The 27,853-nt window shown below is 36.8% G+C and overlaps 1 protein-coding gene across 1 annotated transcript in view; it reads right to left on the bottom strand.

Annotated features, from left to right (window-relative positions):
- The window catches only part of LOC114047301 (ankyrin repeat domain-containing protein 27-like), a 92,973-nt gene that overhangs the window by 64,942 nt on the left and 178 nt on the right, over positions 1–27,853 (bottom strand). Inside the window, 1 exon segment of the mRNA XM_027868070.1 lies at positions 3,328–3,460. Coding sequence (XP_027723871.1) covers positions 3,328–3,429 — 102 coding nt within the window. The 5' untranslated portion in view covers positions 3,430–3,460.

Genomic DNA, 27,853 nt, shown 5'->3' with positions numbered 1-27,853 from the left:
TGTGTGTGTGTGTGTGTGTGTGTGTGTGTGTGTGTGTGTGTGTGTGTATGTCTCCCAAGCAGGTCAAAAATAAAGGGTAGGCCCCAAATATGGTTGATTGGTTGTTGTCCATCATCCTAGAAGACCAAAATGACATCACTATGTTGGGGTCAAAGTACAGTGTATCTAACTGTGCCTGATAAGAACAATACAAGCTCAGAAGGGGCACAAGTAGTCCATATGAACATTTGGAGTGATTGCTCTAAATTTGACATATCTCATGTTTCTTTTCAGCAACTGCAATTCTGCTTTGCTCAAAGAGTAAAGCTCCTTCTTAGACGCAAGCATAGCATAGTGTACAGTCCTGTGCCAATGTCTCCCATGTCTCATAAGTTCTTTAGGGAAACCTTGAGAATGTCCTTGTATCACTTCTTCTGACCTCCACGTAAGCACTTGCCTTGTGTGAGTTGTCCATAAAATAGTCTTTTTGACAAACGTACATTTGGCATTTAAACAACATGGCCAGCCCATCAGAGCTGCACTCTCTGCGGTAGAGGAAGGACCTTAAATGTACCTTACTCCAGTACCTTATCTTGCCAGGTAATCTTCAGAATCTTCCCACGACAATCCAAATGGAAACAATTCAGTTTCCTGGCATGGTACTGGTATACTGTCTAGGTTTCACAGGCCTACAACAATGAGATCAACACAATGGCTCTGTAGATCTTCAGTCTGGTAGACATCCTGATACTTCTTCTTTCCCACACTTTCTTCTGGAGCTTCCCAAATACTGAGCTAACTCTGGCAATGTGTATGTCAACTTCACCATCTAGATGTACCATCCCTTGAAAGTATACTGCCAAGGTAATTGAATTTATCCACAGAATTCAAAATTTCTCCATTTGCTGTAACCAATGGTTCCACATATGGATAGTGTGGTGCTGGCCGGTGAAGAACCTCTGTTTTCCCAGTGTTAATTGTCAGGCCAAAATTAGCACAAGAGGCAGATAATCAATCCATACTCTGTTGCATCTCAGCCACAGAGTCTGCATTGAGTGCACAATCATCTGCTAACAAAAAGTTGTGTACCAAATGTCCCTCCACTTCAGTCTTGGCTTATAGCCTTTTCAAGTTAAATAATTTATTTTCAGTGTGGCAGCTGATTTTGATAACATTTTCGCCCTCACTGAAGGCATCTGACAACATCACTGAAAACATCATGGGAGCAAGCACACAGCTCTGCTTCACTTCATTGGTGAAATACTATACATGCTGTTGGACACAACCAAAGTGTCAGCTGGTTTTGCCGAACTTTTAAAAAAAAAGTTTATATTACAAGAAAGGTTTACTGGGTAGGAGTAAGATATATTAAGAAATAACTGATGTGAAAACAAAAAAAATCAATAAAAAAAATTTTTTTAAGAATTAATATATAACCCAAGTTACCTATAAGTGAAATCACAGTATTTTCAGAGAACTTAAAAAGAACCAAGACACAATGAACAAATTAAAACAATCTATGTCCAGAAATGATTAATAAAGTTTGTATGCAGAGATTCTTGAAACAGAGTGCTCCCACACAAACATATAATCTTTTTTGAGTCTAGATCTGTGATTTCATTGGTCTAGGTAACTCTTAGGAAACTACTCTTATCAATGAAGATAGGCAATTCCAATTCAATTTATAGTTTCAGAAAGCTGCCTCAGCCACCAAGAGCTTAAGTGACTTCCCAAGAGTCAAACAGCTGGCTTTTGGCGGACGCTGAACCTGAACTCAGATTTTCCTGACTTGAGGACAGCTCTTTATTCACTACATCAGACTGCTTCTCTACATAATAATGCTAATATAATTTATAGAAAGTGTAATCAGAGAAAATGCCAAAGAAACAGTTATACTAGAACTAAACCTTGAAAAAAGATAAGAAGTCTGAGAGGAAGAGACGAAGGAGTAAACTTCAGGAATAAAGCCTGTGTGAATACACAGAAGTATAACATGGAATACTGAGTTCTGAGAATAGCTAGTGATGCATTTGGGCTGAAACATAACATGTGAAAGAGAATAATAACAAATAAGGCTGGAAACCAAACTGTGGGGAGCCTGAAAGATTAGACTGAAAAGACTGTATTTTACCTACTGGCAATAAGGAGCCACTGTAGGTTTCTGAGCAGGGAAATGACATGGTCAGAGTAAAGGATGAGTCCAAGGTTATGAACCTGAGTAATCAAGAGGTGCTATACTCAAAATATAAAGGAAAAGTATAGAAGAGGAGCCAGTTTGCAAAGTAAAAGGAAGAATATGAATTCAGGGTTGGTCATTCAAACTGGAGATTCTAATGGGACATCCAGGTGGCTATGTACAACACAGGGCTAGAGTCCAGGAGAAAGAAGCCATGGGAGCAGAGAAGATCTAGGTCGCCATCTTAAAGAAGATATTAGATTATCAGATTATATCATTATAGATTAGACAAAGACCTTGACCAAGCAGATATTTCATTTAGTTCCAAACTCTGACTGTTTGGTATCCGATGAAAAGTCATAACATACAAAAAAGGAAAAGTACAGGCATCTCAGCTTGTCAACCCTTTCTCATTAAATATTCTTTGCCTAATTAAATATTAAGGACATATCCTTATTAAAACACATGATCTCAAAATAATAAAATGAGGAAGTCTGTCCAAAAACAGTCTTATGACATTTTCCCCTTTTATGTTAATAGCACTTTTGTAGCACAGAAGTCTTGATCCCACACTTAAAAAAAAAAAAATATATATATATATATTTGAAACCATCAGGCATCATCTTATATTTCACCCTTATCAGGATTCAGTTTGACACATACTTTGCTTTTGGTTCAGTAAAGTATTAAATACCTTTCTTAGAAACACACATGTATTCATTCAACAAAAGTTTATGGAATGTTAACTATGTATACAATATTATGCTTGATACTATGGGAGATACAGAGAAATATAAAACTTACCTTTAAGAGCTTACAACCTAGCTAGAATACAAACACATTATTATATAAAGTTTAACAATAACATGCAAATACACAAAAATACAAAACATAAAAGCACCATGATTAAGGACCAAACAAGTAGAACAAGTAAATATTATGAGTTCAAAAGATGGAGAGACCATCATGTAATAGGAAGTTGAGAGAAAGCTTCATCAAAGGGGAATAACATTTTGATTCTTTTTCCATTTTGCCCAACACTTTGGAGTTCATTAAATTCAAAATGCTTTTGTCTACTGACCTCTTCAAAAGACAAACTCTTAAATCTAAAGCATTAATAATTTCGCTGTTAAAAATTCAAACAAAAAAACTAAGACAATTGATATACTTACAATACCATGGACTTCAGCAACTCTGCGGCAAAGATCAGGACGTCTCTTTTGAATTGCCAGATAAAAAGGATTTTTCATGAGATCTTCATCATACAAAGCCATATGGACTTCAGATATCCCAAAACTGTGTTTTCTAGTAGGGGAGTGAAAAAAGGTTTTAGCTGACCACATTAGAATTTTTGTAGCACAGAAGTCTTGATCCCACACTTAAAAATATATATATATATATGTATATTTGAAACCATCGGCCATCATCTTATATTTCACCCTTATCAGGATTCAATTTGACACATATATACCAAATACAAACTAGAATGCAATTAACCAATCCAATGTGACCCCTTTATTCAACACAACTATAAATTCTATTAAGAATCTTATTAAACTACTTATCATTGCTAAAAGTGCTTTGAGAAAGTACCTAAATAGCTAATTTCTTTTTTAATCTACTTTATGCCTGAAATGTCAAGTTTAATTTAAATGTCCATGACTTTAAAAAAAAAAAAAGACACTTTTTCTTGGCTTTATGAAGTCCATCCACATTAACATTAATGTGACTTTATTAAGATTTATGTCAACAATCAAAAGATATATTACAGGAAAGAGGTATAATTAGCATATCACAAGCTGACAATTATCATTTTGAAAGGAAAATTTTACGATTAAGTTTAAAATTTGTATAGCAAATACTGCATAGTTGTTTCTCCAGCGCTCAATCAGTCCAAACACAGCTGTTGCATTTTTTAGATCATTTCCTGAACTGAGCAAATGTTCTTCTCTCCTAAAGTATATATCCCACAATGGCTTTAATATTTAAAACAAAAGATTTGACAGACCTTAAAGTAGATGGCTCAGCTATAATCTCCCTATACAAAATGAATGACATTTTTTGAGGACTTAAAATAGCTGAAATCAGGAGTTTGAAACTCACTGGTAACACCAAAGGACACAGAATGTTTTGTAAATCCAAGCCACACAACTATAATTTAAAATTATTTTGACTGGCTAGACAGCCACATAAAGGAAAAACTCAAACTGTTTAATATGGCATAATACCATATATTAATATAACATATGAAGATGTAAAGGGCATTTTCCTCACAAGAACCCTATATGAACTAGGGGGGATAATTTTTATCTCCATTTTACAAATGAGAAAGCCAAAGCTAAAAGCTTAAATAACTTGCCCACAGTCACACACATTTACTAAATTCCAGCCAAAGTTAAAATCCTGCTCTCCTTATCCCCAAGACCAAACTTTTTAATATCATACTACAGCAAAATGGCTAGCTCAACATTTACTGACAACAAAAGTGCTTTTTAATTATAGATTGGTGTTCACTCTGATCAAAAGCTGATAAAAATGTTATTTATTCATTCATTTATCCATCAAGTGCTTACTGAGTGCCATTATGTGTTTAATGTTGGAGGCAGGAGGTAGAGAACAAACTGGGTAGATGTGAGATTGCGTGTAAGATCTCACAGTGATTGGTAGGCAGCAATAAACATAGACAGTTAAATAAAGGAATTAAATAATATCACACCATAAGAGGTATACAAAAAAATATGGTAATAAGTACGTGAATGATACAGATAAAAACTCAAGTTGAAATTTCTATTTGAAAGTATACTTAATTCAATCCAACAGCACATATTTATTGAGTACCAAACTACATCTAACACCATATTAAATACTGGTCTAAGATAACAAAGTATTGATTTTAATTGGGTTTTTTAAAAGGAGGAGAAAATGCCTGCAAAGATAAAGGTATAGTTGCTCTGCTTCCTTATTACTATTCAGTATATTAAAGTTGAACAAAAAACATTTCTACTGTACATCTTTCAAATTCAGCTATCTCTTGCTGAGTTATATTTTTCTTCTATAATATAACACAACTCTGAGATCCTCCTTGCACTACCTTCCCAGCTCTATCCCAATGAGATATGATCACGTTACAGTTTTGAGAACATCTCCTGGTATCAGGATGGGCAGACAACTTTCTCATGGATTATTCAGTTATCCTGTGGACTCAAGACAGTTATATGTATTCATTAGCATTGAGTTCACTTTCACATTAACTGTCACTGTACTAACACTGGATTCTGAGTACATTAAGACATACAGCTAAAAAACTTAAATTTCCATTCCCCATATGTTAACATTTGACAAAACATACAGGTAGGAAAACACTCTACTCAAACTGCAAATCATGGGACTGGACGGAAGCAGCACAATTCTCACACATTTACTCCAGAAATACAGAGTTACATCAGTAAACTCCTTCATCTAGGCCAGGACTGCACAAAAAGAAGTAACTATAAGCTGCAAACCCTGAAGAGGGGTCCTTCCATAGAAGTCAGCACAAACAGAGGGAAACTGACCAAAAGCTCTCTAACCAAGGAAACCTCAAGGGGGAAAGAAGACTATCCAAAGCCCTGACTAAGGTAGAGCTCCACTGGGGGAATTAAAACAGTCCCTCGGAGCAGGAAAACCACAGGGGAGATAGAAAACCGACCAGTACACTGATCAGCAGACTAGAGTTCTGACTCGAAGACTGCCTATACTTTGAGTATAGACAGAGGAAGAGAAATGGAAAGCCACAGCAGAAATGCAGTCTGATCACCCCATCCAAAAAGGTGCAAAGCCCAGCCCTGGCACAAAACCCCAAATCAGGAATTGGGTCTGCCGGCATGAGTAAACAAAGACTGAACACTACAGAGAAATATTATGGGTCAAGAATAATGCCAGAGAAAAACCCAGAAAACAGCAACTCCACAACTGAAGAGAGACTCAGAGGGGGAAAAAAAGCTGCTTAAACTACACTGACTAAAACAGTAGCTAGAAGAAATGAAGCAAAAGATAATAAATGAAATAATAAATGAAATGAGTTCCTAGAATTATAAATGAAAAAAGAGTTCTGGAGGAAAGAACAGACAACTTATAAGAAAAAGTGGAAAACATTACCGAAGTAACAAACACCCTGAAAATTAGAATGAATCAAAGAGAATTCGATGACTTCACAAGACAAGAAAGTGGAACCAAACCAAGAGATTGGGGGCGGGGGTCAGAGCAATGGGTGGGGGGGGGGGGGGGGGGGAATGTTAGGTCTTTGCTACCAGAAACGAGTGACCTGGAAAACAGTTCAAGGAAAGACAATATAAAAGAATTACCAGACTCCCTGAAAACACTGACCAAAAATCCTAGATACTATATTTGAAGAAATAAATAAAAACTGCCCGACCTTTTTTAACCTGAAGACAAAGTAAAAACAGAAAGAATCCACCAGTTTAATCTCTTGAAAGAAATCTTAATGTGAAAATTCCATATTGTCATAGCCAAAATCCAAAGCTTCTAGATCGAAGAAAAAAAAAAAATAACACAAGCAGCCAAAACCAAAGAATTCAATTACAGAGAATCCACAATCTTGATCACACAAGAACAGCCTACTATAAAGTGAAATATGAATCACAAAAGGGAAAAGGTAACAACTTAAAGAAAAGAATTAACTTACCCTTTAAGACTGAGTATTCTAGTAGGATTCTACAAAAGGACTTTTAATGGAAATCAAATCATGCAGCATTTCTTGATTTAGCACCTACTATGTGCCAGGTACTGTGCTAAGAACTAAAAGAGGACATTCAAAGCATTTCTGATGAAAAGATCAGAGCTGAGTAGAATATCAGAAATGCAAATACAGGAGTCAACAGAAATCAGAAGGCTAAATATATAGGAAAAATCCAGCCCTGAGTTGGCACTGGCTACAGCACTTATATTTATGGTACTGCATGTGCAGTTGGGGATCTTCTTCCTGCTCACAAAGGTAGCCAAGCTCACAGAGCAGATCTCAACCGAGGCATACAAGCAGATGAAGACCCAATACATGCAGTTTGCTGAGATGTCTCCTCAGAGGATCCTGGGCACTACATCTCTAAAGTGCCTAGCTGGAGCTAGTGGCTGGGCTGTTGGCCCTGGGCTCCCCCTTGCTGCAGGAGCTCAGCAACTTTTTGCTCAGCCTATTCATAATGGGAACAATCTATATGCTACTGGTGCTGAGAAGCATGTGACTACATGTGTTCCTGCCACCCTCTCTCTACCTTGGACTCCTGCTTCTGCTCAATATCCATGGCAGCTGTGGGATCCAAGTCAAGGCCAAGGCTGAATAAAGGGGTCAGAAAAGAGGTGGAAAGAGGTCCCAGTGTTCACTGGGAGCTGGGCACTCAAAAGAGGGCTAGATATGGAAACATCTTTGCCCTGGTTCTCTGATCTCCAACCAATGTAGATATCATAGCAAGAATATGTGTGGTATATGCAACTACATGGGTATCAGACCCTGGGCCCTGAAATAACTGATTCTAAGATTGCCTTACTCTCTCACTTTCTTGAGGATCAGTTCTCAATGGATCCTGACAACCGTCCATTGGACAGATCTCTGTATTCTCTAGTTTACCCTCCCCCCAATGCCCTTTATTCATCCCTGTTTTAAGGGGGTGTGCATATGTACATTATAGGTATTCCTCATTCTAAGGCAATAATAGAATACATGGAAATTCAGACTTAGAATTGACAAAACAGGGTACTAAGTCAGAAAGTAAGCAGTACTGGAAAATAAGGCTGGGAGGGGAATGCAGTGACCAAAGATCTCAGGAAGAAAATTCAAAGACCTTGAACACAAGTAGATAAACCAAAGGGGAAAACATTAACAATAAAATGAAATATGAACTCCAAATCTAGTAAATGATTTAGATATCTATGAATAAATACTGTAAAACTTAAGGAAAACAATCCAACATTTGATGAGACTAGAGGACCCTGTGGAATGTGATGAGAACATGGAACCAAAACACAGTATTCTTGAGTGGTTTAAAAGAGAAATGAGAATTATGAGAGCAGAATGCATGGCCTGCCCAGCAAAAATAATAGGCAGAATAGAAAAAACTGACCTGCAGTGGCAAGTCTCACCAGAGAAATAAGAGATTAGCAGATTGAAAATGAAAACAAACTAGAAATGAAGGACAATCTAGAAGAAGAAAAGTAAAAAACAATAAACATTAAAAGAAAATATGCTCACTGCCCAAGCAAAACATACTGATCTTGAAGACAAGATGTGTAGAGAATATCTAAGGATCATAAGTTAGCCTAGAAGAACTTATCAGGACAAAAAACCTGAGCACCATAATACAAAAAATAATACCAAAAAACCGTCCAGAACTTGTGAACACATAAAATAAAATACCAATTGAAAGAATTTGCAGATTGCCTCCAGGAAAAAAAAATAACAGGCTGCCATAGGTCAAAAAGGTGGACTTAATGGTAAAGTATTACATTATAACCAAATCCTGTTAGATACTGTAAGTGTCCAATCAGAAAAAATTTGGGGTTGCATGGACATGTAGTGTGAAGCAATCTTCAGAGTCAGAAAAGAAAAAGGCACTCAAAAGGAGAGAAAGTTGGGAGACAGGGTAGGGAAGAAGGGATGGCAGCACTAAGATTCTACTCTCTCTCTCTCTCTCTGTCACACTCACACACACACACACACACCCCATTACTGGTATAAGATGCCTGCCAAACTTTAATGACACAGGCAATACCCTCTCCAAAAGACTTTACCTAGTCCAACGGGGGATATTTTTGGAAGGAATACCTCTGATTTTTATATTAGGGCTAGATAGGGAACTTAAACAAAAATTTACTAAAGTACTTCCTGTGTACATTCCATCTTCTGACTCCATACTTTTACACAGGCTGTTCCTCATACCTGAAATATACTTGCTCTTCACCCCCAAGTTTTAGAATCTGAAACTTCCTTCAAAGCTCAGCTCAGATATAATATCTTCTATGAAGTTTTTTCTAATCTCCTGATGCTAGTGATCTGTCTCTCCTCAAAGCCCTTGTATTTACTTTTCTATTTATGTGTTCCATCCCCCAGAAGAATGTAAGATCCTTGTGGAAACTTTTTGTATTGCTACTGCCTAACACAGTGCCGTGTACATAGTAGACACTTGATTAATGCTTATTAACTTGAACTGAATTGAATTCCAGGGCCTTTTGCTAGTTACTGGGAGAGATACAAAGCTTAGATAGGATATGATGCCTTTCTTCATGAAGTCTAGAGTCAAGTAAGGGCAGAAGGTACATACACTTCTTCAGTGGTTCATAAGATCTGAGATACGTCTCCACTGATGCAGAATTTATTTCATGTATGCCTTAGTAGATGGTCCTAAAATTCACAATATTGCAGAATTTTTAAGTTGGAAGGTACGTCAGCAGCCATCTAGCCCAACATATTCCTTAAAAAGTTCATCTATAATATACCTTACACAATCTCAAATAAGGGGAAACCTATTACATGTAATGGCAGCCCCTTCCACTTTGGGACAGCTCTAAATTATTACTAAGTTTTTTCTTTTTTTTTTTCTTTTTCTTTTTGGCTAGGCAAGGGGGTTAAGTGATTTGCCCAGGGTCACATAGCTAGTAAATGTTATGTGTCTGAGGCTGGATTTGAACTCAGGTCCTCCTGAATCCAGGACTGGTGCTCTATCCACTCGCCACCTAGCTGCCCCTGTAAGTTTTTTCCTTACATCAAGCCAAATTAAGCCCCTTTGCAATTTCAACTCATTGCTCTTGGTTTGGTTTTGTTTTTTTTCCCCTGGCATCAACATTTCTTCAAGCAGTCTTCACATGGCACGAGTTCAAGGCCCTTCACCATCCTGATCACCCTCTTCTGAATACTCTCCTCATTATCAATAGCTTTCATGAGCATAGTACTCCAGATATATTAATTCTCTGGTGGCCAAGTCCCTTAGTGATAAGAGAGAGAAACACAGTCCATATAAGCCTGTATCTCAACCCTTGCATCTTGGGTCCAGCTGGCTCTACCAGACCAGCAGCTATGTTGGCTAAGTCACTCCACTTAGGAGCCAAATTTCAGCACCGAGATAACTAAAATACTTGAGAAATACATTAGGGAGGTATAAAATTCACTGGTGACAATTTTTAGCCAAAGCAGGAAATACCAAAACCAGACTCTTCTCTGCCTTCACTCCATTGTTTATTTCTGAGGTGAAATGATGGGCCGTTTGTTAAGGTCAGGTCAGTGACTTTTTCTTTAAACCTTTGTCCCCCTACATCTGGTTTGAGCCAGTATGGGGCAAGAGTTGGGTTTTGAGGGTGATGTGACACCTTATAAAGACTTGTTTAATAAAAATCTAATTTACAGTGCTCAGCAAAAAATAATTAAATATATACGTACATATGAGATATCAAAAAGGACTAAACAATAATGAAGTGCTAAAATTCTAATAGGGAAAGAATGACAGGCATCCAATTCAGAATCCTAATGACTTTGTTGTTCTGTTCTGTTATAATGATCTTTATAAAGAAAAGAAAAGAGAATGAAAAATGAATATATTAGGGAAGACATGAGGAAGAGGAGAAGGAAATTTATTATTTCTCATAAGTAGGGCACACAAAAAAAAAAAAGAACACAAAAATGGAGGAAAGGGTAAGAAGAATAGGAACCACATCAGCCAAACACAAAGGAGGATTGGTTGATACACACCCATATACTCACAAAGATTCTGACAGGGATAGGGAAACCAGTGGAGGAGGAGAGACATTAAGAGTGTAGATCATAAAGGGAGAATTAAAAAGAAAGTCTGAAAACAAGTGATGGAATCTGAGTGAGAGAAAGAGAAGAAGGGTCATAGAGTAGAAGACTATTTCAACTATAGGTCACAAGTATTAGTCAGATTCTTTTCCTTCTACCACCTTCCAGTCAAGAAATCAATTTGAAATTATTCAAGAGAAGTCACTAAACTGTCCATATCCTTTGACCTAGCCCACAAAAAGACAAAATTGTTCCCTATGTGCCAAAATATTCATAGAAGTATTTTTTATACTAGTAAGAACTTGAAACAAAGTAGATGCCCAATGACTGGGGAAGAGCTAAACAAATTGTGTCCTATGAATGTAACAGAACATTACTGTGCTTTAAGAAACAAAAAAAATGCAAAAAATTCTGAGATACTGATGCATAGCAAAGACAGTAGAACCAGGAGAACAATATATATAGCTAAAATAATGAAAGGCAACTGAACACAGATTAAACCAAGATTGGAGAACCTGCAGCCCAGAGGCCACATGTGGCCTTCTAGGCCCTTTGCTGTGGCCTTTTGACTAAATCCAAGTTTTACAGAACAAATCCTTTTATCAACAGGATATCAACAAGTCTGGATTCAGTCAAAGGGCCACACTTGAGGACCTAGACCTCCACATGTGGCCTAGAGGCCGCAAGTTCCCTACCCCTGGAAGTAAATTTGGTACTGGAGAACAGATAATGAAACACATATACTCTTGGTAGAAGGAAAGGTGAAAAATGTTGCACACATTTCAGAGGCAATAGCAGTGTCTGCCTTGCTTAATTTTCTTTGTTATAGGGGAGAGTTCTATGGGGGCAGGGCATATTATTAAGAAATTACAATTTCTTACAAATTACAACTTACAAACTACAAAAAATTATTAAATTACAAAAAAGCAACAATAAGACTTAAGAAAAAAAAAAACCACATCATACCAGACTAACCTCATTCTCTTAGACAGGGTTAGAAGACTGGTAGGATCACTGGAATGCTATAGATTACATTTCTCTACCAGAGGCTACTAGTAGTACTGCAAAAAGAACACTAGGTCTGGAATCAGGAATACCTGAGTTCAAATGTGACCTTAGACAGTCCATAGCTGTGTGACCCTGGGCAAGTCACTTAACCTCTATTTGCCTCAGTTTCCTTAACTGTAAAATGGGAATAATAATAACAATAATAGCACGAACCTTGAAAGTAAGGATCAAATGTGATAATATTTGTAAAAAATGCTTAGCATAGTACCTGGCACATAGTAGGCATCACATAAATGCTTATGCCCTTCCCTTCCCTCTTTATCTATAGTTGATACAGTTTCTTATGCTATTCTTGGGGGGAGGGAAAGATAGGCTGGGCAATAGTAAATATAGACAGGTTCAGAACTAGCTAGTAGCCAGTTTCAAAGAACCTTAATTTAAGTGCTCAAGGAATCCATGTTTGGCCCCATGCTGCTTAATATTTTTATCAAGGCCTTGGATAAAAGCATAGATAGTATGCTTAACAAAACCGCCAATGGCACAAGGCAGGGAGGGAAAGCTAACACACTAAATGACAGATTCAGAATTAAACAGATCTTGAACAGCCAGAACACCGGGTTGACTAATAATATGCATTTATCTCTACCAAATTTCAAAGTCTCACGTGACTGTTTTTTACTTAGTTGATGTTCTTTGTTCTGAGGAAGGGTTTAATGGGGAAGGCAATGAGTTTTATATCAGGAAATGGCTATGGTGCTTAAAAAGGGATCAAATAAAGAACCTTAAACTTGCTTTCAAACAATCAACTTTACAAGTATAAAACAGGCACTTGTAATTAGACAACAAGTTGCATGAAAAGGACTTGGGGGATTTTAGTGCACTGAAAAATCAGGCTGAGTCACCAAGTTTCTATGGCAGCTAAACAAGCTAACACAGTCTTGGGATGCCCAAGACCAGGGAGATCATCATAATCCTGTTTTCTATGCTGGTCAGAACACAATTTCAGAGTTGTGCTCAGGTCTAAGTCTGACATTACATTTCAGGGGAGAAATCAGTAAGCTAGAAAGTTTCTAGAGGAGAACAACCAAGAAGGTAAAAGGCCTAGAAAGTGTGCCATATAAGGATTAACTGACAGAATAGGGATGTTATGTCTAAAGAAATGACAATGTGATGGAGGGAGGGCTCACAATGCTATTATGCTCAAATTTATATGAAGGGCTGTCACATGGAAGCAGAATTAGACTTATTATCAGAATTATTATTAGACTTATTACTAGAATTATTAGGGAAATAATACCAATGAAGTCAATAAACCAGAATTTCTTAACAACTAATAGGAATGCATAGAACTCCCCAACCAACTTAGATTTCTGTAAGATGTAAGTAAGATGGAAGCTAAGGCAGTTAACAGAGAATCAGTATAAAAGTATGGCATTATACTTGAACTTGTATTAGAACATACATGTCACAAGATGAAGTAAGCAGAACCAAGAAAATAATCATGTAACTACTGAAGCAATATAAATGAAAAGAACAAGAAAATAAGTATGACAAAGTTTGGTCCTGGAGAAGAACCAGAAAAAAAGAACTTCTTTCACCGAAAAGTTGAGGAACCATGGGTATGGATAGTGCATAAACCATGGCTAGGGAATCTGTGTCCTGAAGGCCACATGTGGCCTTCTAGGTCCTTATGCGCAGCCTTTTGACTGAATCAAAATTTTACAGAACAAATCCTTTTATTTTTATTAATACATTTTTGTTCATCTTTTATATTTTTATTTTATTTTAAAAGAACATTTAAAATATAAAAGAATAAAATAAGTTTCAATGAAATAATCTTCCTAGACTGACCAGCACAATTAGAACATTGGTAAGCCATAAGAACTAAATTGACAGCTGCTAAGCTCATTATTTGAGCATAGAAATTATTCTAATTTCCCCTGCCTGACTAGTGCCACTACCGCATGAGCCAAGTTGGCAAGAGTTTATGGGGGTCAAGTATATCAGTCTGTTATCAGCTTTTGACAACAGTGCACTGTGTTTTCTGTTTGAAGTGGAATTTGTGAATAGTTGCATAGCTTGACAGTATTTTTTAATTCTGTCTGCTTAACAGCCCATCATGTCAAAGAAGACCAAGACAACAAAAACAGATTTTTTAATGAGGATTGGGAACTGCAATATGATCTTGTTTCTGCTAAAGATAAGATAATTTGCTTGCTTTATGATACTGCAATATCAATATTAAAAGAAATTCAATACTCATCAGCATTATAACACTCATAAGGACCACAAATATTTTAAATTAGAGGGAGAGACACAAAAGGTTGTATTGCAGAAATTAAAAGATGGAAAGCAAAAGCAAAGACAATTCTTTCAAGAAGCAGTAAGACCTGGAAATAATGCCACTGAAGCAACTTATAAAGTAGCTTATACACTCAGGGGAAAAAGGGAAGCCACTCAGTGATGCAGAAATTGTGAAAGAATGCATTGTCAAAGTTGTAGGATGCTTAGACTCCAAAAACCTTTCAAAGTACAAACAACTGCCTATTTCAAGGAGAACCATAACTAATCAACCGCATGAATTAGCCTTCAACTTAACAGAAAAACTTCATGCGATACTTCAAAAGGAAAATATATATTATTCAATGGCTTTGGATGAATCAACTGATACTACTGACTCGGCACAGGTTTTATACTTCATTTGGGTCATAACAGATTTTCTTTGCTACGAAGAGTTACTCACTTTGGGCAGTCTTGCAAACAGAAGACGGGGAATTGATATCTTCAACAACTTTCAAGATAAATGTCGTGAAGCTGAACTGAATTTGGTAAATTTAGTGAGTGTAGGTACAGACAGTGCACTTTCCATGACAGGAAAACATGAAAGGTTTGTTGCACAGATCAAAAAAAGTATTAACAGATCCAGATGCTCTCATTTCTTTTCATTGTATCTTGCATCAGCAAAATCTCTGTGCTAAAACTACTATTTTAAGTGATACTTTGCAACAAGTTATAAGTATTGTTAACAATATTCATACAAACGAACACAGCATCGTCAGTTTTATAATATGCTAAAGTTGAACGATTAGGTATTCAGTGTGGACTTGCCCTATTATTCTAAAGTGCACTGGCTATCACAGCGACAGGTGTTAGCCAATATTTTATCTCTGAGAGAAAAGACAGTTAAACTTTATGAAGAACAGAATCAGCAATGTGAATTATTGAAATAAAATTTCTATAGGAATGCTGCATTGCTGTGTGATATCATGTCAAATCAAAACAACAAATATTTCTTTGCAAGGTGAAACTAAGTCTATATACAATATGTGGTGAAAAAAATCCAAGTAGGGGCAGCTAGGTGGCGCAGTGGATAGAACACTGGCCCTGGAGTCAGGAGGACCTGAGTTCAAATGCAGCCTCAGACACATAACATTCACTAGCTGTGTGACTCTGGCCAAGTCACTTAACCCCAAACGCCTCACCAAAAAAAAAAAAAAATCCAAGCATTTCAAAAAAAGCTATCTTTTTTAAAAATACTTCTTCAAAAGGAAATTTCGAAAGAACATTTTCCCCAGTTAGCAAAGGTCAGTGATGAGCAGGAAGACAGATGCAAATCATCTGAAGAATTCACAACTGTTATAAACCTATTAACTGGAGAATACAATGAATGGTTCACTGACTTACATTACACTCACAATAGCTTTTCAGCTTCACCTAGTTGACATACCAAGGCACCTAAAGAACTACAGTTGAAATAGATTGAACTCTCAGTAGATGACATTTTAAAGTTATTGTTTAATGCTAAGAAAGATCCAACTGAAATATGGAAAAAAGCAATAAAATACCCACGCCTTCAGCAATATGCCCAAAAAAAATGCTTTCTTGCTTTTTAACCACTTATTGCTGCGAATCTACATTTCCCTTCCTAACCAAAATCAAGTTGTCTTGAAGGTCACAAATGACTGATACCCATCTAGAGAGCAACTGAAACTGCAGACCTCCATGTTGCAACCAAATATTCAAATGTTTTTCAACAAAAAGCAGACACAACAAAGTCATTAAAAGGTTGGTTAACTTTAAAATTAACAAAGAGTTTTCATTTTTTGAAATTGTTAAGTATATAATAGTTAGATTTTTACAAAATAATATAGATTTAATGTGGCCTTATTTGATTACAGCTAAATATTAAGGTATAAACTGTCAGGTCAAAGTGAATTTATACCAGAGATGCAAATATGGTTTGACATTAGGAAATAAATAAATATAATTAATTATATTAAAAACAATACTATCCAAAATCACATCATTTTATATATAGGAAAACCTCTGCTAAAGTACAACTAATTTATGCAAAAAAAAAAACCCTATAAAATATAGTTATAAGGAGATCTTTTTTTAAAAAAGTCTGATTAAAAAGTATATAAAATCAAAGGCTTTCTCAGTATTAGGGTAATTGGAGGGGGGGATATATATATATAGATATCTATATATATATGCGCTGACAGAGGACACAGGGTGAGTTAAAGATGAAGGGATGATATCTAAGAAAGAAAATTAAGGAGTGAGAGAGGACTGTACTGGGAGAAAGAGAAAGGGAGAGGTAGAATGGGGTAAATTATCTCACATGAAACAGACAAGAAAAGGTTAAGAAGGGAACAAAATACACACTCAATTGGGTATGGAAATCTATCTTACCCTTCAGGAAAACAAGGGAGAAGGAGATAAGAGAGGGGGTGATGATAGAAGGGAGGGCAGATTGGGGGAGGGGGTAATCAGAAGCACACACTTTTGAGGAGGGACAGGGTCAAAGGAGAGAATAGAATAAACAGGGGACAGAATAGGATGGAGGGGAATATAGTTAGTTTTTCACAACATGACTACTGGGGAAGTGTTTTGCATGACTATACATGTATAACCTGTACCGAGCTGCTTGCCTTCTCAAGGAGAGTGAGAGGGAAGAAGGGAGAGAATTTGGAACCCAAAGATTGAAAAAGAAATGTTAAAAATTATCTTTACGTGCAACTGGGAAATAAGATATACAGGCAACGGGTTATAGAAATCTATCCTGCCCTTCAGGAAAGTAGAAGGGGAAGGGGATGAGAGAAGGGGGGCAGAATAGAAGGAAGGGCAAATTGGGAAAGGGGTACTCAAAATGCATGCCATCTTGGGGTGGGGGGAGGGGAGAGATAGGGAGGAAATTTGGAACTCAAAATTTTGTATAAGTGAATGTTGAAAACGAAAAATAAATTTTAAAAATCAAAAGCAAGCATTACATGCAATGTTAACACAATATCAATAAATAGAAGAATAACGCAAAAATGCTACTTTTGTCCATTATTATTTGATATAGTTCTAGAAATGCTTGCAATAGCAATAAGAAAAGAGAAAGTAATTAAATTCATAAAGACAGGCAAAGAAGAGACCAAATTATTCTTATTTGCTAATGACTGAATAACTTACTTGGATAATCCTAGGAAATAAGCAAAGAAATTAATTAAGATTAAAATTAATCAGCAAAGTTGCAGACTACAAAACAAATTCAAAAATCAACGCCCTTACTATACAACAACAAAATCAAGAGGGTAATAACAGAGAGGCAAATTCCATTTAAAATAACTTGGAAATAGTTGGAAGTCAGTCTACCAAAGTACACTCAAATCACTTACAAAATTTTCCCTATGGAACTAAAGAACAATTTAATAGGTGAAGAAATAGTCAGTGCTCATAGCTGTGCCCCACCAATATAAGTGAAAATACTACCAAAATTAATTTGCAGATTTAATGTTATACCAATTAAACTGTCAAAGGGTTACTTAATAGAGTATAATAAAATAATAAAATTTATTTGGAGGAACAAAAAATAAAATATATCAAGAGAAATAATGAAAAAGGTAGGAATGAAAGAGGAATAGCCCTTCAAGACCTCTGCATTTAAAAGCAACAATCATAACTGGAAAAACATCAGTTGCTCATAGGTATGCTGAGCTAATATAATAACAATTACAATTCTACCTAAATTAATTTACTTATTCAGTGCTATACCAATCAAACTACCAAAAAACTATTTTAAAGAGCTAGAAAAAAATAGTAATAAAATTCATCTAGAAGAACAAAAGGTCCGGAATATCAAGAGAATTAATGAAAAAAAATGCTAGGGAAGGTAGCTTAGCCACACGAGATCTTAAATTGTATTATAAAGCAGCAATCATCAAAACTACTTGGTACTGGCTAAGAAATAGAGTGGTAGATCAGTGGAACAGGGTAGGTACACAAGACACAGAAATCAATGACTACAGTAATCTTCTGCTTGATAAACCCAAAGACCCCAGCTTCTGGAATAAGAACTCACTATTTGACAAAAACTGCTGGGAAAACTGGAAAACAGAATGGCAGAAACTAGGCATAGACGAACACCTTATGCTATATACCAAAATAAAGTCAAAATAGGTACACAATTTAGATATAAAGGCTAATACTATAAGCAAGGAATAGTTCACCTGTCAGATTTATGGAGAACAAAAGAGATAGAGAACATTGAGAAATACAAAATGGATAATTTTGATTACATTAAATTGAAAAGTTTTTGCACAAACAAAGCCAATGCAACCAAGATTAGGAGGGAAGCAGAAAACTAGGAAAGAATCTTTACAACCAGTGTCTCTGATGAAGGCCTCATTTCTAAATTATATTGAGAGAACTGAGTCAAATTTATAAGAATACAAGTCATTCCCTGAATGATAAATGGTCAAAAGATATGAACAGGAGTTTTCAGATGAAGAAATTAAAGCTATCTATACTCATATGAAAAACGCTCTATTGATTAGAGAAATGCAAATCAAAACAACTCTTAGGTACCACACCACACCTATCAGATTGACTACCGTGACAAAACAGAAAAATTATAAATGCTGGAGAAGATATGGGAAAATTGGAACACTAATGCATTGTTGGTGGAGTTGTTAACTGCTTCAACCATTATGGAGAGCAATTTGGAACTACGCACTACAAAAATGTGCATACCCTTTGACCCAGCAATGCCACTTCTAGGTCTATATCCCAAAGAGATCATAAAAATGGGAAAAGAACCCACATGTACAAAAATATTTATAGCAGCTCTTTTTGTGGTGGCAAAGTACTGGAAATTGAGGGGATGCCCATCAATTGGGGAATGGCTGAACAAGTTGTGCTACATCAATGTAATGGAATACTATTGTGCTGTAAGAAATGATGAGCAGGTTCAGAAAAACCTAGAAAGACTTATATAAACTGATGCACAGTGAAGTGAGCAGAACCAGGAGAACATTGTACACAGTAATAGCCACATTATGTGATGACTAACTGTGATAGACTTAGCTCTTCTCAGCAATGCAAGGATCTAAGACAACTCCAAAAAACTCATGATGGAAAATGCTATCCACATCCAGAGAAAGAGCAATGGAGTCTGAATGCAGATCAAAGCATACCATCTGCTCTCTGTTTTTGGGTTGTTTTTTTTGTTGTTGTTGTTTCTTCTTTCTTGTGGTTCCTCCCATTGGTTCTAATTCTTCTTTACAACACGACTAATGTGAAAATATGTTTGATATGAATGTATATGTAGAGCCTATATCAGATTGCATGCCATCTTGGAGGGAAGAGGAGAGAATTTAAAACTCAAAAGCTTCTAGAAGTGAATATTGAAAGCTAAAAATAAATACTTTTTTTTAAAAAGCAGCCATCATCAAAACAATCTGTTAGTAAAAATATAGAAAAGTTGATCAAATGAATTGGAAAAAAAAAGAATCACAAATACTAGAACTCAATAACCCAGTGTTGGGTAAGCCAAAAAAAAAAACATAAATTACCTAGGAAAGAATTCCTTATTTGATAAGAACTGCTAAGAAAACTAGAGAGCAATCTGGCAGAAAGTAAGCTTAGATGAACTTCTTACATTTCATGATAAATGCAAAATGGATACATTATCAGAAAATTAAAGATTATATAAACCAGAAGAGAAACAAAGCATATACTTTTCATATCTATAGGTAGATTAATTCTAAAGTCAAATAAGAAATGTGATTTTTTTTAAAAAGTGGATAATTGGGGTCAGTTAGGTGGAGCAGTAGATAGAACATCGGCCCTGAAGTCAGGAGGACCTGAGTTCAAATGCATTCTCAGACCAAACACTTGCCACTTACTAGCTGTATGACCCTTGGCAAGTCACTTAACTCGTAATTGCCTAAAAAATAAAATAAAATAAAATAAAATAAATAAAAAGTGGATAATTTTGATTACATGAAATTGAAATGCTTTTGTACAACATAATTAATCTATCTAGGATAAAAAAGAAAGCAGTCAAGTGGGGAAAAAAAACATATATATACATATATATATATATATATATATTTTTTTACCAAATCTTTCTGATAAAGGTTTAAAATCTAAGCCAAATAGGCAACTAACAGATACAAAATGAAAAACCATTCCCCAATAGAGAAGTAGCCACACGAACAACCAGTTCTCAGAAGATTTGCAAACTTTTAACAACTGCATGAAGGAAAGTTCCAAGTCATTAACAAAAAGAAATGTAAATCAAAACAATCCTGAGGTTTCAGCTTATACCTAGCAACAAGCTGGCAAAGTTAATAAAGAATGGGAATAGTCAATGCTAGAAGAGTTGTGAAAAGAGAGGCATAGTCATGCATTATTTGTGAAACTGAATTAGTATGACCATTCCGGAAAGCAATTTGGAATTACCCTAATAAAGTGACTAAAACACCCATACGGTACTTTTGGAACCAGAGATTGCGTTGCAAGGTAAGTACCCCAGGAAGGTCACTGATTTAAAAAAAAAAAAAAAGACTCCCTATGCATCAAAATACTTATAGCAGCATTTCTGTCATAGCCAACAACTGGAAACAATGTATATGTCCATCAAATGGGAAACAGCTAAATCGTGAGAGATGAATGTAATGGAAAATTACTACGCTATAAGAAACAATGAGTGCGATGAATACAGAGAAGCATGGAAAGATTTACATGAACTGATACAAAATGAAGTAAGCAGAACTAGGAAAACAACATGAACAATGACAACAGTGTAAATGGAAAGAAGAACCATAAAACAATAAAAAATCAAGGCTCTAAAATTATAAAGAATAAGGCCACAAAAAAGAAATATGAGGAAACATCTCATTCAACTACGTTACAGAGATCAAGAGTACATGGATATGAAACATAGTCTATATTGTCAGATTTTTTTTTAATGTAATGATTGGTTTTGCTGAATTTTTCTCTTCCTCTTTTTTTATTCAAAAAAATCTTTGTTATAAGGGAAGGCTTTCTAGCAAGGAGTTAGGGAAGAAATGTGAAAGGAAATCTAGGTAACATAATAACAAAAGATATCAATAAAAATCTATTTTCTAAAAAACACTCACTACAAAAGACATCAATAAAAATCTATTTTCTAAAAAACACTCATTACACATTGCTCTCCATTCCAATTGCCAAACCCTCTCCCTGCCACCATCATTCAGGAACCACTCCAAAGTTTACTCTATCCATCCATGTCATTCTCCCTCCTTTTACAAGGAGTACACAGCCTTCTCTCTACTCCAACTCCTGCCCTCATACAAGAAGACTTCAACAAACATGCTAATATTACATCAAACATCCTTAACCCTGTTCCTCAGTCTTCTCAGCTCTTATGACCTCTTCCTTCACCACATTATAGCTAAATACAGGGAGTCACATCCTTAATTTCACTATTGCCCGTAAGTGTTCTAATTCCATGATGGAGAATTCTGAAATCACAGCCTCCCATAATTTTCTCTCTATGCCTCATTTCTCCTTAACCTAGTCTTCAACCTCACTATGACCTCCAGTGCCTCCTATACTCAATATTCTTTCTCAGGCCATCAGCCCTGTTTAGGCTTTACTTCCTTCCTTTCCTAGTTTTTGCCTTATAGTTAATTAATTCTACTCCATATGGTCCTCTACTGTTGAATTTATTGTTCCTCTGTTCTATTATTGCTTATGAATTGCCAAACCCCAACCCCCTCCCGTACTACTCTTCTACTTTTGTGGCTAAGCTCCCTGAGAAGGCTATCTACAATCAATATCTTCACTTCCTTTCCTTTAAGTCTCTTCTTAACTCTCTATACTTTGGCATCCAATGTCAATCATTCAATTAATCTCCTCTCTCCTGAAGTTACCATTGTTCTATCATCAGAAGTTAGAAAAAGATAAAGTCCAAGCTTATTCCTCCACATAGCTCTGTCTTTTGCTGCTTCACCCTCTCCACCATCAACAAGTTGTTCCACTTCTCTCTAAGAAACTTCTAGAGAGACAGGAGGTTTTCATCAACTCTCAATGTTCAGGAACTTTGTTCTGTCGAAAACTCCCCCTTTCTGGGGCTATGGTTTCAACTTCAATAACATTTTGGATGCCCTGTCCAGTTCCCCAATTTGCTTGGGTCATGGAGCTTTCTCCTTTCCTGAGGACATGTGATTGAGAAGCTCTGCCACAGCCTGGAGCCTCTCCACAGCTGGAGGAAAGGTGGCGAGCATTCGGATACATGGGTTTCTGCTAACGGCACTACCGACTGCCAACCACCTCCAAAGGCTGAAAGTCAGATCTCAGTTCTCTTATCTGTGGTCTCATTAGAGCTCAATGCCCTCTGAACTCTAGCAGGTTTGTTTGTTCCCTTTAGGCCTATCCTTCACAGATTTAAAATACCTAATCAAATTATCCCTGAATAAGATATTTATCTTCAATGTCTAAATCAACAATTATTCTGGCAAAAGATATTCCCTAAAAGCAATCTTCCCAAAAGCCTCATACTTTTAACTTTATCAAGTTGACCAGGATCTCTTGATACTTTTGTGTACTTCAGTACATGTGCATGCATACATGCATGTGCATGTGAGCACACACACACAACAGCAAAAATCCTAGCTTGATGAGTTTCCCATTCACCTACACATGCCACAGGATCACAGACTTGAAACTGGAAGGGATCCTGGAGGCCACCCACTCCAGCCCCTCATTTGAGATGGAAACTGAGGTCCAGAGCAGAGGTTAAGTAACTTGCCCAAAGTAACAAAGGTGACAGAGATGGGACTCAAACTCAGGGTTTTTTACTCTAAGTTCAATATTCTTTCCACTATGTTGTGTTTCCTTCCCAGTACAGTGGTCTCTCCACAATAATCTCTAAGAGAATTTTCCTTTTCTTCCTCACTGGAATCATTTCATTGAATATCTTTAGAATGTCATTCTTAAGCTTCCTATGCCTCATTGGTTAGCTTCCCTTGCAGAATTTTGGGCCATAGGATCCTACCTCTCTCCTCTGTCTGAGCCCTTTTAAATCTGCTCTCCCAAATATCCAGAGATCATGTCAGACCCAGCCTTCTCCTCTTATCAGAATTTGTAAGACGGAAGTAACTTCCCCACAAGGTCACTATCCACAATGATCCTTTCACCAAAGCATCCAGTTCCTTGTTGATGAGAATCAGATCTAAAGCAGAATTTCTTACTGTTGGTTACTCCAACTTTTGATGAATGAAATTATCTTTAAGGCAAGTCAAAAAATTATTAACTATTCCAAGTATTCTGGGAAGTATTTGGGTAAATGAAGTCCCTCACGCTATTATATTGTGCCTCAGAATCAAGCTTATGATACTTCCTCAAACTCTTTATTTCCTGTCTATTCAAATGTATTGATAAATCCTGAATACAGTTCATTAAAATGCCTATCTAAACATTAGCCATTGAACATTACAATTTATCTAAAAGAAATACTTCAATTTAGACTTAGGTCACAGCAGGACAAAAATAAATTTATCTATGTATGACCTGCTACAATTTAAAAAAAAACTTCAGGATGTGGATGACATTTGGAATATACTGCTGGGGAAGGCTGTGGAACATCCAAAGATTAAGTATTACAGGAATTATTATCTATTAATTATCTTGGTATTCTTAGAACTAAGGAACTATAGAAACTAAATGCAAGCAGATTTCATTAAGAAGTAATTCTTTGTTGCTGACAACTACTGTAACATCTTCTGGTGTCAAACTGAGCACACAACTGCTTCATGGGTTATTCATTATTACCTTGTGGACCTGGACACATGAGCACTTTGCCACTTGCAATCACCTAAATATTAGCTGACTCAGTATTAATTAAATGGATTCTAAGAGCATAATGCAGTAGTTGAGGATAGCAATGACTATTCCTATGCCTAATTCAATGTTAAAAATCAAATACTTCTGGGGCAGCTAGGTGGCACAGTGGATACAGCTCTGGCCTTGGAGGCAGGAGGACCCGAGTTCAAATCCGGCCTCAGACACTTGACACTTACTAGCTGTGTGTACCTGGGCAAGTCACTTAACCCAGACTGCCTCACCAAAAAAAGAAAAAAAAAAGAACAAGAAAATCAAATACTTTCAAGTAATTACATGTCATAATGTATACTATATGGTTGATTTTAAGATACATGGCTATCATGTGATCATACATAGAATCATGTTTAGAACACGCAAGAATGTCCTGTCAACCATATTAACATAAATTTAATTTCATGTTAAAAATTACATGTTAAAGTCATATTTGTATAGATGATGATGAAGAACTCATCCACCATTTTAAGAAAAATCTTTAAATACATTTTTCAGTTCCTGAATTTGGATGATGTTAATGACAATTTCCACAGAAAAGACTAAATATAGGAAAGATAGTTATTAGAGCCTTAGACCAATATTAGGTATCTAACCAAATATTAGTCATCTAAGTTTCCATCAGGATCACTGTAAACCAAACCAAATGCAGAAATACTAAGCATTGTAACATGTCATAGTTCTGGTTCTTCCAAACTAAAAACAAACAAAAACATCCAGCCTGGTACATATTACATGTGTCGCGTTTGAGAACAAATTACAAATTACAAGTTGAATCACTATACATTTTGACAAAGAATGCTGACAGAATGAACAGTTTTCTTGTACAGTATATCTTCATATAGTATTCACGTAGTAGATAAAATAATAAGTATTAGTGGTATTTTCTTAGTCTTTGATGACATCTTGAGTACGGACACTTATCAAAGAGAAAGATCGTTCATTTTCTTAGCAGGTTGTTTTTGGTTTTTTTTTTTAGATGATGAGCAACATCTTCCAAAAAACCTTTGGTCAGTGTGTGAGACAGTTGGAGGCAGGAGGGGCTGCACAGGAAGAAGGGAAAAAGTAAAATGTTCTATTCACATTTAACACTGATCTCTTAACTCTCATTAATCTGAGGTTCAAAATTTCAAAACTTTCCACTCACTAGTACTATCTTGTTTTGGACCCAGACAACTGAAGTCTTCAAACCTAAAACTGTCAAGATCATGGTACCTAATATTTACTAAGGGCCTTATTGGAAGAAGAGGAAGGAAAGAGGTGCAAAGAAAAGGGGAATGTGGTGTCTACCCTCTAGTTAACTTAGAACCAGTTGGGAACAAGTATATATACACACATGCACATCCCAAATAAAGAACCACAGAACACTTGTACCAAACAATGTGAGTCAGTGTAGTGCAAGGGAAAAAAATTTCAATAAATATTTGTTGAATAAATGAATAAATCAACTAGCAGTTAGAGACCTGGATTCTGTCTCTGCTACTAACTTGCTATCTGACTTTGGGCCTAATTCCTAATCTGTAAAATGAGAGGAATAGGCTAGATGATCAAAAGGTACAAAAGAGACAGTGGAGAGTCAGAGGTTCTTCAATCTACCCTACCAATTAACTGAGTTAACTGTGGCAATCCCTCTCCAGACCTGTTTTCTCATCTGTAAAATGAGGATGTTGAACTAGACAGCTCTAAAAGTGCCATTTAGCATCAACATTTTATGACTTTTTGACCTCACTTTAATCCATTACATTTTGTCCCAGGTAGTAGATGTCACCAAATCCATCTGCCTCTAACCTTATTGTAGGCAAGAGTCTGGATCTAAACCATAATTCATTAGATACCACTTGTCATTATCCTTTTCTCATAAAAGGACATAAGCACAGAATGAATAAAGCCAGAATGTCAACATCTTAATTTACATATCAATGTGATCTCTGTAAACTGACAGAGTTAACATAAAGTAGCTCAATAATAAATACTTGTACTGTATGAATTGAACTTTTGTCTGATTATTAATCACTGACCTATTTTACAGAGATCAATAAAAGATCACAAAGCAGTCTAAAAACAGAGTGCAAGTGTTAAAACAGTAAATTAACATCATTCCCAAAACCCAGTATCTGCTCCTATCCTGGGAACATTTTGTCAAACAAAAAGTACAAAAGCAATAGTACAAAGTAATATTGCTTTTTTACCTTACACACAATGGCATCATTTAAAGAAAGTCAGATTTAAGGGTCTGGTTTGAATCCTGCCTCTTCATGATGGACAAATCACCTAGGTCAATCACTTAACCTTTCTGGGGCTCAGTTTCCTCATCTGTAAAATAAAAGGGTTGGACTAGATGGCATCTAATGTCCCTTTCAGTTATAGATAAAAGATTCTAGTTATGTGACCAACGATAAGTATAAACCTTAGTTTCCTCATTTGTATAATGGAAATATTACCAATCTCAATGGGGTTAATGCAAGAAAAATGCATTGCAGGCCTTAAACTCTGGTAAACTTGTTATTTCTTAAGGGGAATAATATCACTGCCTTGCTACAATATATTATTATTTTAAACTGATATTGGACCTTTTCTATGAAGGCCTCAGAAACACAGTAATACCTTTAAAAGTCATTAAGCTATTTTAAGATAAGTGTATTATTTAATACATCCAATTTCTTGTTTTTGTCTGAAGAGCATCTATCTACTCCTCACTCCAGGAATATTTTCAAGCTATTAATTAAGAAGCATTTACATTCCAGATTGTACTTACAAAGCCAAACCCATTATGGCACTATCCAGAATAATGGAGACAAACAACGTATTTATTTATACGTCGGCTGCCAGCGGCTAAAATGACACACTTACTTGTCCTCTAACTGCCCGAGAGTTTTTAATTCAGAGATGCAAAAAAGAGAAAAGAAGCAAAAAAAGGAACTTAGAGAGAGAGAAGGAAGGAAGAGGGAAATGAGAAAACTGCCTTCAGATGTCGCAGCAGGCTGAAATAAGGATAAGTTTAATTTAAAAGAGAAGACCCCCGCTGCCTAGCTGGGTAGCTGTAACTCTGAGAAAATGAAACCTCAGCCACTGCCCTAAAACCAAAGAGCATGGTCATCAACGCCAAGAGTGTATCATTAAACAGCAAGGTTACACCTACCTACACTGACAAGCAAAACCTATTAAATAGATTCAAATACCATACAGCTCACAGGACAGGTACCACCGTGGCAAAGGTGACAGTCCTAAGTGCAAGATGTGGGAAATGAACCCTGACTTTGGTTTCCCAAACACACAAAGAAGTGCCCCGCTGCAGGGCAGCTACAAGCCCGAAAAGTCAAGAATGATAACTGACATCGAAGCCGACCTATGAAGCCCCCCTGGGTGAAGAGCCCGGCTCCTCTCCAGGGACTCCTTCCCTGCAATGCACCGACACCCGGGACCCTGGCCCGGAGACCTACTGAGCACTCTGCCAAAAAGAGGAAAAGTTGCACTCTTGGACTGGGGAGCTGGGGAGGGAGCAGGGGCCGGCCTGGGAGAGCGGGGGGAGGCGGATCGGGTGGGACAAGCCCCGAGGCCCCGCGCCCCGCACCCCGCACAGCCGGGGAGGGCGTGGGCACCCTCCCGGGACTGACAGGACAGGGCCCTCCGCCGGCCGGGCCCGGGCGCTTTCCCCGACCCCATCCCCCGGCGAGGCCTCGGCGGAGCCGGAACGAGGTGGGCAGAGACACCTGAGGACGCGGGGCGGCGGTCACCGAGGGGGTTCCTCCGGCTCTCCG

This window comes from Vombatus ursinus, unplaced genomic scaffold, assembly GCF_900497805.2.
Source record: "Vombatus ursinus unplaced genomic scaffold, bare-nosed wombat genome assembly UNPS02014786.1, whole genome shotgun sequence".
In the NCBI taxonomy this organism is placed as follows: Eukaryota; Metazoa; Chordata; class Mammalia; order Diprotodontia; family Vombatidae; genus Vombatus; species Vombatus ursinus.
The sequence above is the reverse complement of the archived record's forward strand: the minus strand, read 5'-3'. Positions and strand labels throughout refer to the sequence as shown.